The following is a 14,960-nucleotide window of genomic DNA, read 5'->3' as shown; positions in this document are numbered from 1 at the left end:
TCCAATAGTATCAGTTATTTATGCACTTTCCGTCGATCTTCATCAAATGATCATATTAGACACAGAGGCGGATCTAGGATTTTGAGTCACTGGGTACCAAGCAGAGGCGGACCCACATGATTTGATAGGGGTGCACCCATTAACTTCGAAAAAATGTGCTTGAGAAACGTATAATCAACAGTGCACCTATAAGAAGTGTAAGGGTGCCCTTGTGTAGTTGGTACAAGCCAGAGGAACCACTCGCGAGAATACAATTCAAATCTAGCTAGAACCCTATTTCATTATTTTTATTTTAAGTTTAGCTTAGAGATCATATTTGAGCCATTAGTCACCAAGAAAATACTACATTATTCGTTAATTGTAGTAAAAGTTTCGCTAACTACCTAAATTAAGAAGTATTGATGCACCGAAATATTCAAATTTTGAATTCGCCTCTAATGACTAGTAGACTCAGATTAAATCAACTTTAGATTCATATAGAATTATTCGTCTTATGGACGAATGGGTGAGCGGGATTGGGCGACGGATTGAAGGCTGAAGGCTGAAGCTTTGATTAATGGCAGATTTTTGTTGTTGAAAAGTTTAAAGGAACATCCAGGGTTTCAATAGTGAAGAGAAAAAAAAAACTTTTCTTTATGTTTAAACAAATAAAATAAAAGTCAAAAAGTTAAATTAAATTAGTTAAAAACTAATTATTGATTAATATTTAATTTTTATTTTTTTTTTTAAAATGACTAATACTTAATAATAATAAGTTAACAAGTAAAAAAAAAATAAAAAAAGCAAAAGAGAATGCTCCTTGTAGGTTAAAAAAGAAACGCTTCAGTTAAAAAAAAAAAAAGAAAAAAAAAGGCTGCCTGCAGTTGAAAAAAATTAAAACAAAAAGCTATTAGTGGGGTTCAATCTCGCGAACTTAGACACAAAAATCTGATCGCCTACAACTGGCACCAGAGAACACTTTTGTTTACTGGGTGACACATTTATTATTTATAAATATGGTGTATATAAATACCTATATATAAATAGAGTTTCCGTCGAAACGTGTGGGTGGCATGGCACCCCCACAGGACTTAGTAGATCCGCCCCTGATTAGACATTAATAATCATGGATAATTAAAATATGCAATCCTTTAGAATGAGCTAGAATTTTTCTTATTCTCTTGTTTTCTTAATTGAAGAAATATTTAAAAATAAAATAGTAAATTCAAAATGAATAATAACTTAATTTTGAGAAGGTATAGAGTGTTCTCAATTGACTCTCGACAAACGAATAACGAATGATTTCTGATTTTAACACAAACTAAAATTTATGACTATACTAATAGACCAAATTAAGTAACAAAGCGAGCACTATTTCCTACTCAAAACATGTCGGTCTCCAATTTAAGACTGCGAACGGTGCTAAGGGGAGAATCCTAAAGCAAGCGTTAACAGAATTTTAAAGAAAATCGGGCATAGTTTTCCTTATTTTTGGGCCTATCTAAATTTTCTCTATTTCAGAAATCAGCAACACAACTAAGAACATCTCCAAATTAAGATGCAATATCCATTAACAATCTATTCGTCACACAATAATACTAATTCATCTCAAAATATGGAAAGAAGTTTAATACTAGTCACACGTCTATAAAAAACGAAAGAATACTCATAACTTTAGTAAAAGAAGTGACTATGGAGCGAATCTAAGAGATATATCAAAGGAATGTCCATAACAAATAGATAAGCTTGTTGCCTGCGCGAACAAGTGCGAGGATCACCATGGAATGTCAACTTGCTAGCTCTAGTTAATGAAATCCTCGTCAATGTCACTTGTGTCCTCTGTAAAAAAAATTAGTGAGGAGTGAAAGTTAGCTCAGTGAGTAATAACACTTCACCACAGCTTTTTTAATGAGAAAAAAAAAACAGAAAACATACTAGTATGATAAGTAAAATCATAAAATAAATGTTCTTTTCGGGAAAATGATAACAATAATCAATCTTGTTGTAACATGTAAGCAAAATCAACTTAACCATTAAATAGTAAATTTCAGTAAAAGACTTTCATTTTAAATCTCATATTTGAGGGTTTTCAAGAATGAATCATGTAATAAGTGTCCCCTTCTACTTAAAAATATGATCAATAACAATGAATCCCTCATAAATGATTCAAATATTCATATCAATATGTTCCTGCTTTAGGAAAATCAATAATAATATGTCAGTTCTACCTTCCCACTAGCGAGGGTTGTATTAGTAATCGATAAATACAAGATGCCAAGTGTAACGAATATGTTGTTAGCTACACGGAATCCATCAAGGTCTACTCTCATTTATAATTTTCTTCATAAATAGTAGAAGCATTTCCTAAATAGTCAAGACATTTAAGTTCTATCATATTATATAAAATTTTAACCAAAAACATATGTCGAGATACTTATAATTAACAAGTCTTTTCAATAGTGATCATCATATCTCAATCAACAATAAACATGTCTTATAAAAGTGAGAACATCTCACATAACCATTTCAATATCATACTAAGTAAAAAAACTTGTCCCACAGACCTATGAACAGAACAACACAACAAAATGATGAAATGAACAGAAGGCATCGGAGGAAGGACTGACGAACTTGTTACTTGTGTTTGGTTAACTACTTTACTGACTTGAAGTTCTTTCTCATAAGTGGCCTACCTACACCCCGCATGCACTCACACTCACTATATCTATTATACGTCAAACTTTCTAGCCCAAACATTTGATAATATATTTACTTTATGAACCATGTATAAATCATGAAAGTTATAAAACATAAATTGTAATAGATTACTACTTATTGTACTTGTGTCGAGTCACTAGACTTGTCACCTCAAATAGTCTGCATGATTTCCTTCGATCAATTTATAATCACATCATATCGATTTCACATTAATTTTTCTATTCGACTAACCCGTAACTAATATAGAACAACCAACCCGATATGAATTTAACACTCACTCCATTTCTCAAAGGTGTTCTTATTCTTCCTCTTTTTTCTTTTTTTTCTCATTTAAGCATTTGATTAAGCTTCTGTGAAAAACGAACAAGCAAAATCTCTATTTGTTGAACTCATACAGTTCTCAAATTAAAAATAGCACTCATCGAAATACCATATATAAGCTACATGATAATAAGAATTATTCTCTAGAAAATTCTTCGCGTAGAAAATATATATAGTTTCAAGAATATAACTTCGAAAATACATAGAAGAGGAGCAATTATAGGACAAACAAATACTCACAAAAAACATATTAATTAGCAAAAAGAAGACAAAATTAATTGATTTATTGTGTGTAGATTAAGTTTTGTGTGTGACATATGAGAAACATGTATGATACATCAAAATAATATTATTTTTATGGAAAGAAAAACTCTTTATATAGCTATCTATAACTCAAAATGATCAACAATTAAAAAATAATATTATGAAAGAATTAATTATCAAACAAAAAATGTAGTATGGCAAACATCTACTATGAATTATTAAATACATTTATAGTTTAATTTAATAACAATTCGCACCTAATGTTTAATTAATATTAGCTCATATTAATAGGGTCCCACACATATTTGTATAAGTAACAAACCAAAAACGTGAAACATACTGTTAATTTCGTAGCACATAAAGCTATTGTTACCGTTCGTAGTAAGAGAAACATTAGCTAAGAAACCTTATTATGTTTCTAGTCTTAACTGTTTTTTAAATTTAGTTTTGTTTTTTAAATTTAGTTTCTAGAACCTTTTACCCAACTGTATAGAGGATGAATATTATTTTCAACAACAATAATAGTTAAATGTATATGTAATGTATCGATATTGTATAAATAGTATATAACCATGTATATGAGCTCAAATCTCCTCAAACAGTTCCAAATTTTAGATACGAGTTCTTTTCATTGTTTCAAGTGAACATTATTGAGTTATTATGAATTTAAAAAGATTGACCTAATGTTATCTTTCTAGTTATTTATGGCAGGCTGATAAAGAGGATAAAATCTAAAGAGTTTTTCACTATAGTTTACAGTTAAATGATTTCACAACTCAGACGCGACCAGAAAACAGTAAATTGTTGAACAGAGCTCTACAAACCTCATCGAGAACCAAACAAAGACAACGAAATACACGTAAAGAAATTTTTAACATGCAGGCAAGACCAGCTTCTTCAAAGCCTATATATAGAGTTCCATTCCATTATTATTTTTCATACAAAATGTTTGCATCTGCCTGAAATATTCTGGTCCTGTAACCTCACAGGATTCGGTCTTGAAAATCGGACATTAAGGTTGACGCAAATGAGCCAAGTCTCTTTCCAGTTTCTCCAGCAATGTTTTTCAGAGAGGACATGTCCTGTTGTGCCTGAAAACATAGAGAGTGGTCCTTTCAATATCTTCGTGTCTGAACTAAAAAACATTTACATTTGTGTCATAATATACCTGGAACGAGATCCGGTTAATGAGATCACCAGCAGTGAGGTCCAGATCTGATCTATCATCGTCACCAAAAAGGTCTGCGCTTGATATGGCACTTGAACCCTGAGAATAGATAGCAGTAGAAAACATTTTAAAGGAGCATGAATCTGATTCATCCATTTTTAGGTGGAATTCTTCTGTCAACAATTTTTTCTATTTTAGGACCCGAGAAATTTCCCAGAGCCATCCGGTGGACGATTCTAATGGATAATAGGCCTCCTCCCCCCGGCAAGGTTTCTGAACAGTCTTTTCGAAGCAAAATGATAGCATGGGAAGAAGTATAGTGTATTATGATAAAAGGGAAAAGGAACAAGGAGAAACGCAAGACATATTATTGTTGCGACGGCAGAGAGCTATTTCTAATTAATTTATAGGGCAAGACCCTACTATGATAATGAATGTGGAATGGGAGATGGTCAAGTCAATGTGTCTGCATGCTGATTAAGAAAACAGATACCCATAAATATATGAGAATGTTATCTACAACAAGCAGTCATACCGAGAACCTCTTAAGAGAAACTGAGGCTTCCATTTCAGCTTTGCTCTGATCACCAAAGAATTGGGCGGATGAAATCGCTTTTGCATTAGTAAACTTCTTCCTTGCTTCATCAGTTTCCTCGATCTGATTAAAATAGGATTAAGTTAATTAAATAAAACAATCACCATTTGTAGAATGTGAGAAAAATGTGGCATCAATGAAGTGGGGAAGAGCCATGAGTCTTAGGTTCAAACCCAAGCAGAAACAAAAAAACTCTAGGTGATTTTTTTCCTATCTACCCAAGCCCACTACTTGTGCTGGTAAGAGAATAAGTACCTGGTGGAATTAGTCTAGATGCATAGAAAGCTGGCCCAGATCACCATTGACGAAAAAATAAATAAATTGAAGACTACAGAAACAACTTAGGCAAAGCAGTCTACTCATAAATAACGAACAAAAGAAGAACCGAGTGAGAACAATAAATCACAAACTGAAGGACAAATCCATCCAAGGTGAAAAAAGAAAGAAAAAATTCAAAGGCAAACTATATTACAAAACATCCAAAAGTCGTTTTTATTTTTATTTTCATTAGTAACCAAACACTTGAAACTTGCATTGCAAATATTTAGAATGTAACATTTGAAGTTCCAAATGGCAACAACCTTTTCCGAAATCAATAACAATCCTTGTACTTATTGATGACACAGGACGCTGGAATAAGATCAAAAAGCAACAAATCTCTCACAAGTCAGTAGTCACCGCCCCCAACTCGGTATTGATCAAAATATAGTCCACCCACCCAACTGCTGCACCTATGTATAATATAGCAGTTAAACTAAGTGTGACACTACTTTCTTTATATCTCATAGATACTCATCAATATTAAAATTTCACTGTAACAGCTCTATTAGAATCTTTGTATGGCAGTGAACATAAAAACTAGAATAAGAACTCACTTGAACTTTGGAAGAATTCGAGCTTTTCTTTTTGAAACCGCTTTCCATTCCATAGTCCGCAAAAAAATTGGAGGACATTGGAGGGGATACATGGTTAAGAACACGTCCAGAACTCATCTCAGAGGGCTGGACATTGTCTGTGTACTCGAAGCGAGATGTGAATGATGAGCCACCAGTTGGTGCATTACTTGCAGGGTTGGAGGAAGAAACTTGAACAGGCGGTTCTTCAGGCTTCTGGTCGTACAAACTTTCACTTGTCTGTAAAGATGCTCAATCAATTAATTTAAGTTCCAAATTTGTTAAATACCTTACTATAAGCGCATGTATAAATCTTCATTTCAAAATATGCAATTTATACCCTGCACCCAGTTCTCTAGCTTGGAAGTCTAAGATGTACCTTTTTAGTAAGTTTACGAGCTCCAAGTCCACCTGGCTTGCCAGATTTCTTTGCAACTATAGGTTTCTTAATTGAAGTAGTATAAACTGATTGTGAAGCTTTGGGTGAAGCAGAAACCTCTGGTGTTTCATCCTTAAATGATGAGGTTTCTTTTGGAGCTTCACTAGTCTTAATATCAGAAAATCCATTTGTAGTCTGCACAGCCTGAGAGGCAACAGGTGATGCTGGCAAACCTGCATCCTGTGCTTTACTTTCCTCAGCTTTACTTTTAGCAACTTCTTTTGAGAGTAATTGTTTATACAATTCGGCAGCCCTGGAGGTATACTTGGCTTCAATCTTGCCTCCATCCGTCCATCCGTGCTGCTTGAAAAAAACTTGAGCACGGTTATTTCCACCAAAGTACATCATCTTCAACTGATCTGGAGACCATGAATCTAAATTTGTCGACCTGCAAGAATCAATTCATTAGCAATTGGACAGAGTTATAAATGCCAAAATAACAGAGAGAAGGCAGAATATATTTGTTTGCAGCTGACCATACCCACTCCCACCTCAAAACAATACTCCATCTGCTCCAATAAGTTCGACATTATTTCCTTATTAGTTTGTTCTAAAAAGCACATCTTAGCACAGTACATTTCTATATTTGGTAACAATTGAATTTGAAACTTCCGATTTTACTCTTTAAGGAGAAGCTTTTATAGCCACACAAATGGTATGGCATGTTTAAGACCATGAGTTTTATTTTACTCTTAAAGAGAAATTTTTATAGCCACACAAATTTTATGCATGTTTAAAATCGCGGGTTTTAAAAGTCTTCATTTCTCTCTGAAAACGTCATGCCTAGTTAAATTATACCAAACAAACTGAATGGAGAGAGTACAGAAGAAAAGGAGGTGGGGCCAGAGGCAGAAGATCACCCTTGGCCCGTAGTAGATATCTCAACCATGATTAAGGAAATGCAAAGCTATAGAACCCTCCCTAACACACTAAGTCACTAACAGATATATGCACTCAAACTCTATCTTACACTCCCGTATCTCCTCCCTCCCCACCCCCTCCCTTTTTTTTTTCAAGCAAGCCCATATAGACAGCGAAAACACCTCAAAGTTTAGCCTTCATGGCCTTCCATATTCTCCCATTGCCAATTGTTCTCATGATCAATCAAATACGGTTAGGTTTAAGAAGGTACCTAGATTCATCATTAACCATGAGATGTTGTCATCACTTTTTTAATAAGGTAAATAATATTGTCTATCGTCTTCCCTGCTTGACTAATACTTCTGATATGCTGGTTGTTAGAGCTAGGAAAAGGTCCAGCTACCGAGGTAAAGTGAGATGAGATGAGCAACAATGGAAGTGATAGAGGCACAAAGAGTGATGCAGATGCCAGTTGTTAGAAAAAAGGAGACATGTCGCATTAGCCTGTTGTCACAACCAAGAAATCCAACATGGCCATTTCGAACTTCCCTTTTCCATTTTTCCACGCCTTAGATCATCCCATTGGCAGTGTGATTTGAAAAGAATAGTAGTGACATTATAATGTGAAGAACTAGCCACTAGCCCATGGATAAAGAAAGGCTCTACACCCTCCTCAAAAGAAAGAAAATGGGTTTTTCAATGAGGGAGAAGAAAATGTGTTAAGAAAAACAATAACCATATTACAGTTGCTCACACTTTTTCTGAGGTTCCGTTAACCATGATAAGCAGGAAACTGAAACTAAAGTTAACACTGGAAGAGTCTTAACTCACTCCTTTCTATTCTAAGGAAAGAGAAATTCTCTAGGGCAAATGGAGCACAGTTCGGAACTCGATGGATTGTCGGTGTGCCCTTTGCTTTTCTCCATGTACATTCCAAGCATTTGTCTGCGACTTGATTCAAATCCGTGACATCGGCCTAATCCACACATCGTGCATTGTTGTGATGTGCTCTTACCACTGAACGAAAGCCCTGGGCAAATACAGGAAGTTTCTTGAGGTGGTCATACCAATAGTTTGGCAAAATGAAGAAGCACTAGCTTTGGAGCTGTTGTAGCATAATGTAGAATCAAGATGACAACCCAACTTTCTGAGATACCATCTTATTTTTCTTTTTGAGAAAGTTAAGGTACTTTATTGTTAAAAGCACTAAGATAATGCACAAAAATACAAGGATATGTAGAGAAAACACAGCATCCCTTAGCTATGCAGGAAGCCCAAATAGTCTAACACTTCATCCATGTCGTATGTAACATCAGTAATACAAAGCTGAAAACTAAGCATCTTAGTTGCTGAACTGTCTTTCTTCCATCTTCAAACCATCTATTGTTTCCCTCTTTTTAAATACCACGGATTATGCAAAGAGGAATAGACAGAGACAGTGACCTACTGATAATCTGAACAACTGGTAATTTCTAGCTCCACAAAGCTTGCTTTATGTTACCTGGTATGACTCAACAGAATTGGAACAAGATAGGCAACACAGCTGCCCGTCTACTGAGATCCCCAACCTTTTGGATAGCACTATCTAGAAGTCTCACATTCTTACCCCTTGTATAGACTATAGTCATAATTGAAGAAACTCCATTCACTGTAACTCTTCAATACTACTTCCAATACATTGCAACTTCCGTTTAAAGATACATTGTGTTGTTTTGTTCTTCCAGCTATGTTCTCTCAGCACTTCCTAAAACATTAACATCCTCACAGGTAAAAATATTCACTGCAGCTCATCCAGCACTGGAGATACTGGTTTTTAGTAGGTATCTACAATCAAGCCTGTCTTTAATCCAACTATCAAGCAATTTTAGGTGTTGACTATACTAATATGCTCCACGAGGTAGTGGTAAGGTCTGCGTACACTCTACCCTCCCCAGACCCCACCTAGTGGGATTTCACTGGGTATGTTGTTGTTGTACTATACTAATATGTTGGCCTAATATAACATGGATCTTTCATTAGACATGACGGATCATGTCAAGAAAGTGTATATGGTGGTGATGCACCGAGCAGATTAAAATATACACCTACAAGTGGAAATACTTGTGCACACCTAGCAAAATCCATGAAACTAAATCTTGGGAGATTAATCCAATTCATCTTCCTCTACTTTAATATCCATCAAAGCTTGGATTATCAGTTTGCTTGATGTGAAAACCAGCTAACAAGGTATTTGTGCATATGAAAATAATCCATTTGGATAGAATGCTAAATCAACCATATATTTGAAGCCCCAAAGCCAAACCTATGGCGAGTGCATCTATGGTTTTTAGTGCGTAAATAAGGATACAAACTAGTATTATCAGGTCCCTTTAATAGTTCCATTCTTCCACGTAAAAAGTAGCTCCTGACTACAAATATCAGATGTTACTCTGTTCTTTTTTCCTCCTACAACATGATAATGTATCTTAATCATAACCAATTTGCAGAACCATTCCCTTGACACCTATTGATAAGAGAATGGACTTCACTACTTGTAGACTTACTGATATTATCTCTTTAAGTGCTCCTTACACAAAATTGGTGTCCTCAACTCGATCTATACTAATTTGTCCAGCACACCTTCATCCAAAGATGCAATCTTTTAATACATCCTCATCTTAATTGCAACATTGAGCAATGAGAGGAAGCAACTGTTTATAAGGCAGAAATCACGGCTTCTAACCTGTTGATTCCAATAATTTCAACATTCCTAATCGTTTTTACACAGTATCTAAGAAAACCTAAACCGCATACCTTACATAACTTCCCAAACGAAATTCACTGGTAAAGTTACCATGTATAAACAAACAAAATAGCTGAATCGAAGGAAAAAAGACAATTTGATTTTTAACAATAAACAAATGCATAAAGATAGAGATCAAACATTAAATGTACCTAACAAAACTGATGTGAACACCAAGGCTACGATGCGTTGCCGAACAATCAATACACAAGAAGATCCCATACGTAACCGACGCCCATGTAGGATTCTTCGCATTGCAATCAAAGCACATCTGAACAAAATTCAAGCTAAATCGTTCATAAAACAAAGATCTACTCAACAGAAACACTAGATCTAAATCAGATCTCAAGTTCCTAAATCAATTCAAACAAAAATACAAGCAAAACAGACAAATTCAAATGAAAAACACAATTTTCAATCAAAAACAAATATACAAAACGGAAAAAATACAAAAAAAAAAAAAAAACATCCGCAGATAATTAAAGATAGACAAAATATAGAAAATTCAATGTAAACCTTGTTCTCGGACTTGGCTTTGAGCTTCCGGAAAACGGCATTTTTGTCGGTGAAGCTGTCGGCGGCCATGGTTAGAGAGAAACAAAAATTGTAGAGAGAGAGAGAGAGTGAAGTTCCAAGAGGAGGAGGAGGGAGAATGAATATATTTTAGAGAGAGAAAGAATCCTCCTCAGGGAACACACATACAAAGACACAAACAGAGAAGATGCACAAAAGCACTGAACAAATATCGGTCACCGCTAACAGGTTTGTTGTGAGTTATACAAATATTAATTAATATTACATTTGATAGCTAATTAAGCAATAAATTATTTATGCATAATAATTAATATAATATAAGTTAAGAAATAATTTATGTATTCTTTTATACCGAATAAAAGGTAAATAATTAATATTTGTATAAAATAATACGAAGTATATAAAAAAAAATCTTGTAATTAATGTAACTTTTATGAACTAGAGTATCAAATAACTGTATCGAGTGATAGTTTATAATTGTTTGTTTGTTATTATTCTTAGAGAAAATGGTCTAAAACCCCCAACCTATATTGGAAATTCCAACTACACACTCCAACTTTACGGGTGTCCTATTACCCACCTGAACTGTATATTTCTCTATTTTCTACACACCTTAGTGTTGACTTATCATGGGAGGTGTTCTCACCTCCTCTAGGCGCGTTAGAAGGTTAATTTTGACGAAAAATTCCTCCTTCTCCAACGGTCATCTTCCCCACCTTTAAATAAACCATTATTTCTTCTTCCCCACCATTAACCCTTGTTCCTTTTATTTAAAAAATCACAATTTCCTCTCAAAATTAAGTAGGGTTTAGTTGTTAATGTTCAATTCTACTTCAAATCTTGAATTTAGGGTTTGTAATCTACTCTAATTTCTTAGTTAGATCTCTAATTCGAATTTTAAATTTTCTCGAAATTCATCAAAAATGGCAAATGAAAACTTGAATAAGCTTTGTATGGATGAATCAGACCAACGCTGTAGTGAGATGCAAACACGAAATTTTGCTGAATTTGCAAACTTCTTGATCGAAATTAAATCCGGGAAGAAGATTTTGGTCTTGCCCATGCTATTTTGTATGTATTTTTTCTTGTATTCTTTCTACACTTTATTTTGAACAATGCTAATGTACTATTTTGGATCATTTTCAGTCTAAAAATTACAAATTTTTTCGATGGAGGGACAAAGAAGAAGTGGATCCAAGATCGAGTTTTATCATTCCAAGATTGGTAAACAAAATCAATGAGTTGGAGCAAGAATTATGTATTAGACAGGTTCATATTGACAACTTGAGGAACTCTAATTTATTATTGGAGAGGAGACTCAATAGAAGGTTGAAATGGTGTAGGTTCAATAGGAAGATACTTTTGTGTATTTTGATTTGTGTTGTTGCTATGTTCATCAGCAACCAGTAGTTCAAGTGCTGCATATTTGGATTTCTCTTTGATTTGTATTGTTGTTATGTTTAATTAAAATTGTCAATGTATGTGTGTCATTTTGTATCTATGATGTCAATTGAAGATTGTATTAATATGCAACACTTCATCAACAACCAACAACCTAGTCATCCATTCATACTTCAACATAGACAACACAACACCATTTGTAAAACACATAACCGACACAACATATGTAAGCACACTTGAATAGCCAATACAATTTGATAGACAACACAACAATCATTTTAAAACACAACATCACCATTCATTCATAAGGCCTCACATAAGACAGAATTTACCTAAATAATGTCATATTCAAAAGCCCTCACATAAGGCAAAATTTACCAACAAACAAAATCCAAAATAGCAGGCCATTAATGCAACATGTATGGACTAACTTAAAAGTGCTTAAATACATCAACATCACTACAATTTTCGTGACATCTTTGACTGTGAAGAAGTGTCATTTTGACTTGAACTACTTCCCATTGTCTTCTTTCTTTGCTTCTCTCTAATCTCATGAAGCTTCCTTGTTGAGATTGCTGCTTTACCATTCCATTCCAGCTTAGTTGTATTATTTGGTGTATAACCAATGTCACCAGTTACATCAGATGATCTTGTCACTTTTGCTTGTCCAATAGAGTAGATCTTACTACTTGGCATGCCAGGCAATAGTAAAATCAGAATTATATCAATATTTAAGTTGTTTAATTAAACAAAATTAGGATTATAATTCAATATTTAAGTTGTTAACATATATCAAAGACTCACATTCATGACTTTGAAGCCATTTGTCGCTTGGAACACACCCATTCCCATGACTCTTGATCTTTTCTCTGGAGATGTGTTTCTCCTGCCCTACCTCTTCCTCTTTTAGTAGTACCAGTTATTGAAGATGATGCATGATAAGTAGGAAGAGCAGAAGAGAATGCAGGAAAATCAGTAGGTGCAGTAGGTAGGGGAGGTGCACTAGGTGCTACTAATGATGTTTTTTTTGTCTTCCTCTTCCCATTTTAAGTGGAGGCTCACCTTCTGATGGTGCTGATGGAGTTTTCTATACATATAAGAGAAAAAATAAGTCATAAATTAAGAAAAAGTAAAACAAGTTCAAATATTACCTTTGGTTTGCTTCTTCCCCTGCCTGAACCTATTGGTTCTGCCCTTACTGATGCAGTAGGTGATGGTGCACTTTGTCTTGTTGATGATTCAACACCTTCTCTTTGAGGACACCCTCTCTTGTTATGGCCTCTGACATGGAATATACTACATGTCATTGCAAGTCCAGTCCTGGGAAGCTTCCCAGATTTCTTAGTTTCTCCAACTTCTTTTCTTCTAGCCTTAGGTGGCCTACCAGGCATGTTTGTGATTTCTGATGGCTCAATAGTGGGGTTTGTAGAAATTGGCCACATCTCCATGTTTGTGAGTGGTTCAATAACATTGGCATAAATCCTCAAGTAAGTTTCCTTACTGTAGCAGTTGTCTATATAGTCATAAAGAGAAAACTTCTTAAAGTATAATGCAGTCACAACATGTGCACATGGTATGCCCCTTAACTGCCACACCTTATAACTACAAGTTCTCCTAGCAATATCCATTTTGTGTTGACAAAGCCCTTCTTTCACTTCAAATCCAACAGCTCCATTAAACTCAATGGTACAATCCATAGACCTACTAATGTTCTCCTATAAAACCTTCAGAGCCATTGGAGAGAAATTACAGTTCTAAGTACTTGGGAACCCCCTTAATTTGGCGATTTTTGTCATCAGCTTCACTCTTATTTCTTCAAGCATAGTAATGATGGTCTTGTGTCTAGCAGCCAAGCTCCATATATTAAAACACTCAGACATGTTGTTGTCTACAGAGTCACACTTTACTTCAGTATTGAAGTAAACTTTGCACCAAAAATTAATGTTGTAGCACATTAAGTTATCTATCATTTTTTCTGGACCTAACAACTTCATCTTCTCTATATTGTTCCTTAATTGAGACTTAAATGTACTCTTAGCTATCTTCCAAAATTGTTGTCTTCTTTGAAAACCCCTCTAATCCTTAGCACAGTTAGCTAATATGTGCCTAACACACATTTTATGTTCAAGGTAATACATTTGTAATTGCTACAGACATTTCTTGCAATATATGATGATTAGGTCACAATTACATATATAAATTGAAAGTTACAAAATAACTTCACATACATTTTGCATATCTGTAATCAAGGTGAGACCTTCACCATCTCCAAGTCCCAGATCATCCCTTATGCACTTGACAAACATGGTTCATATGTGTTTGTTCTCCTTTTCAACTACTGCCCAAGCAAGTGGCAACATCTGATTGTTACCATCCCTGACCACAATAACTAATAGTTGGCCTTTACAAATGTAACATCCGGCAACGTGAAATAATTGAAGAGGCTTAGAATTGGAAATTTTCATTTTTGGAAAGAATTTTAAAGTATTGGAAATTTGGCCAAGTATGGAAATCAGTGAATTTTTGGCCAACTTTGAGCAGTCGTAACTCCTAGCTCAGGATGAGTTAGGAGTAGTTCCAGTTATGGTTGCGAAGCTTGTGGAATGATCTTTCCAACGCCACTAAGTTTGCTCGATGCCGAGTTTGTATGAGTGAGTTATGTCCTTTGAAAGTTGGGCAGTTGGCAGGGAATCCATCCGGAAATTTGTAAGGGTATTTTGGTCTTTTCCCTAGCCTTTTATTGTGGATATATATATGTGTTAGGCTGATGTTTTTGATCAGTTTTACCATTTTTTTAAAAGAGTAAGAGCTAGGGCTTGAGAGAAGAAGAAGAGAAGAAGAGAAGAAGAGAAGAAAGAGGAGATCAAGCAAGATCGTCGTGGAAATCGTCGGGGGTGATCCCTATTAAGGTATGTGAGCTTTTAGTGTTGGGTGATACTTTCCCCCACACGCCAAACTCATTTTATTTTCGAGAAAAAAAGATTGATTATGTTTGTTGAAGTTGT

The 14,960-nt window shown here is 34.8% G+C and overlaps 2 protein-coding genes across 2 annotated transcripts in view; one reads left to right on the top strand and one right to left on the bottom strand.

Moving 5' to 3' along the window:
• LOC125814483 (NADH dehydrogenase [ubiquinone] 1 alpha subcomplex subunit 6-like) overlaps positions 1-14,960 on the top strand; it is a 520,085-nt gene that overhangs the window by 114,002 nt on the left and 391,123 nt on the right. The gene's annotated exons all lie outside the window — the stretch shown is intronic.
• LOC125814460 (probable ADP-ribosylation factor GTPase-activating protein AGD9) lies at positions 4,008-10,790 on the bottom strand. The gene is made up of 7 exons (XM_049493909.1): positions 10,537-10,790; positions 10,173-10,291; positions 6,318-6,765; positions 5,921-6,178; positions 4,986-5,108; positions 4,451-4,549; positions 4,008-4,373 (listed from the first exon to the last, which is right to left on the bottom strand). Exons 1-7 carry the CDS (start codon positions 10,603-10,605, stop codon positions 4,266-4,268), a joined length of 1,224 nt encoding a protein of 407 aa, XP_049349866.1. The 5' UTR covers positions 10,606-10,790; the 3' UTR covers positions 4,008-4,265.

Source organism: Solanum verrucosum, unplaced genomic scaffold (genome assembly GCF_900185275.1).
Source record: "Solanum verrucosum unplaced genomic scaffold, falcon-dt-bn FXZP01000268.1, whole genome shotgun sequence".
NCBI classification, from domain to species: Eukaryota; Viridiplantae; Streptophyta; class Magnoliopsida; order Solanales; family Solanaceae; genus Solanum; species Solanum verrucosum.
This window is presented reverse-complemented; position numbering and strand designations above follow the sequence as displayed.

Excerpts from the sequence above, each read along its gene's own strand:
- LOC125814460 (XM_049493909.1), bottom strand. The coding sequence starts at position 10,605 with ATGGCCGCCGACAGCTTCACCGACAAAAATGCCGTTTTCCGGAAGCTC. Across the intron at positions 6,766-10,172 it reads GTTCACATCAGTTTTGTTAG|GTCGACAAATTTAGATTCAT; the intron begins GTACATTTAATG and ends TGATTCTTGCAG. Across the intron at positions 5,109-5,920 it reads CGAATTCTTCCAAAGTTCAA|ATCGAGGAAACTGATGAAGC; the intron begins GTGAGTTCTTAT and ends TATTTTAATCAG.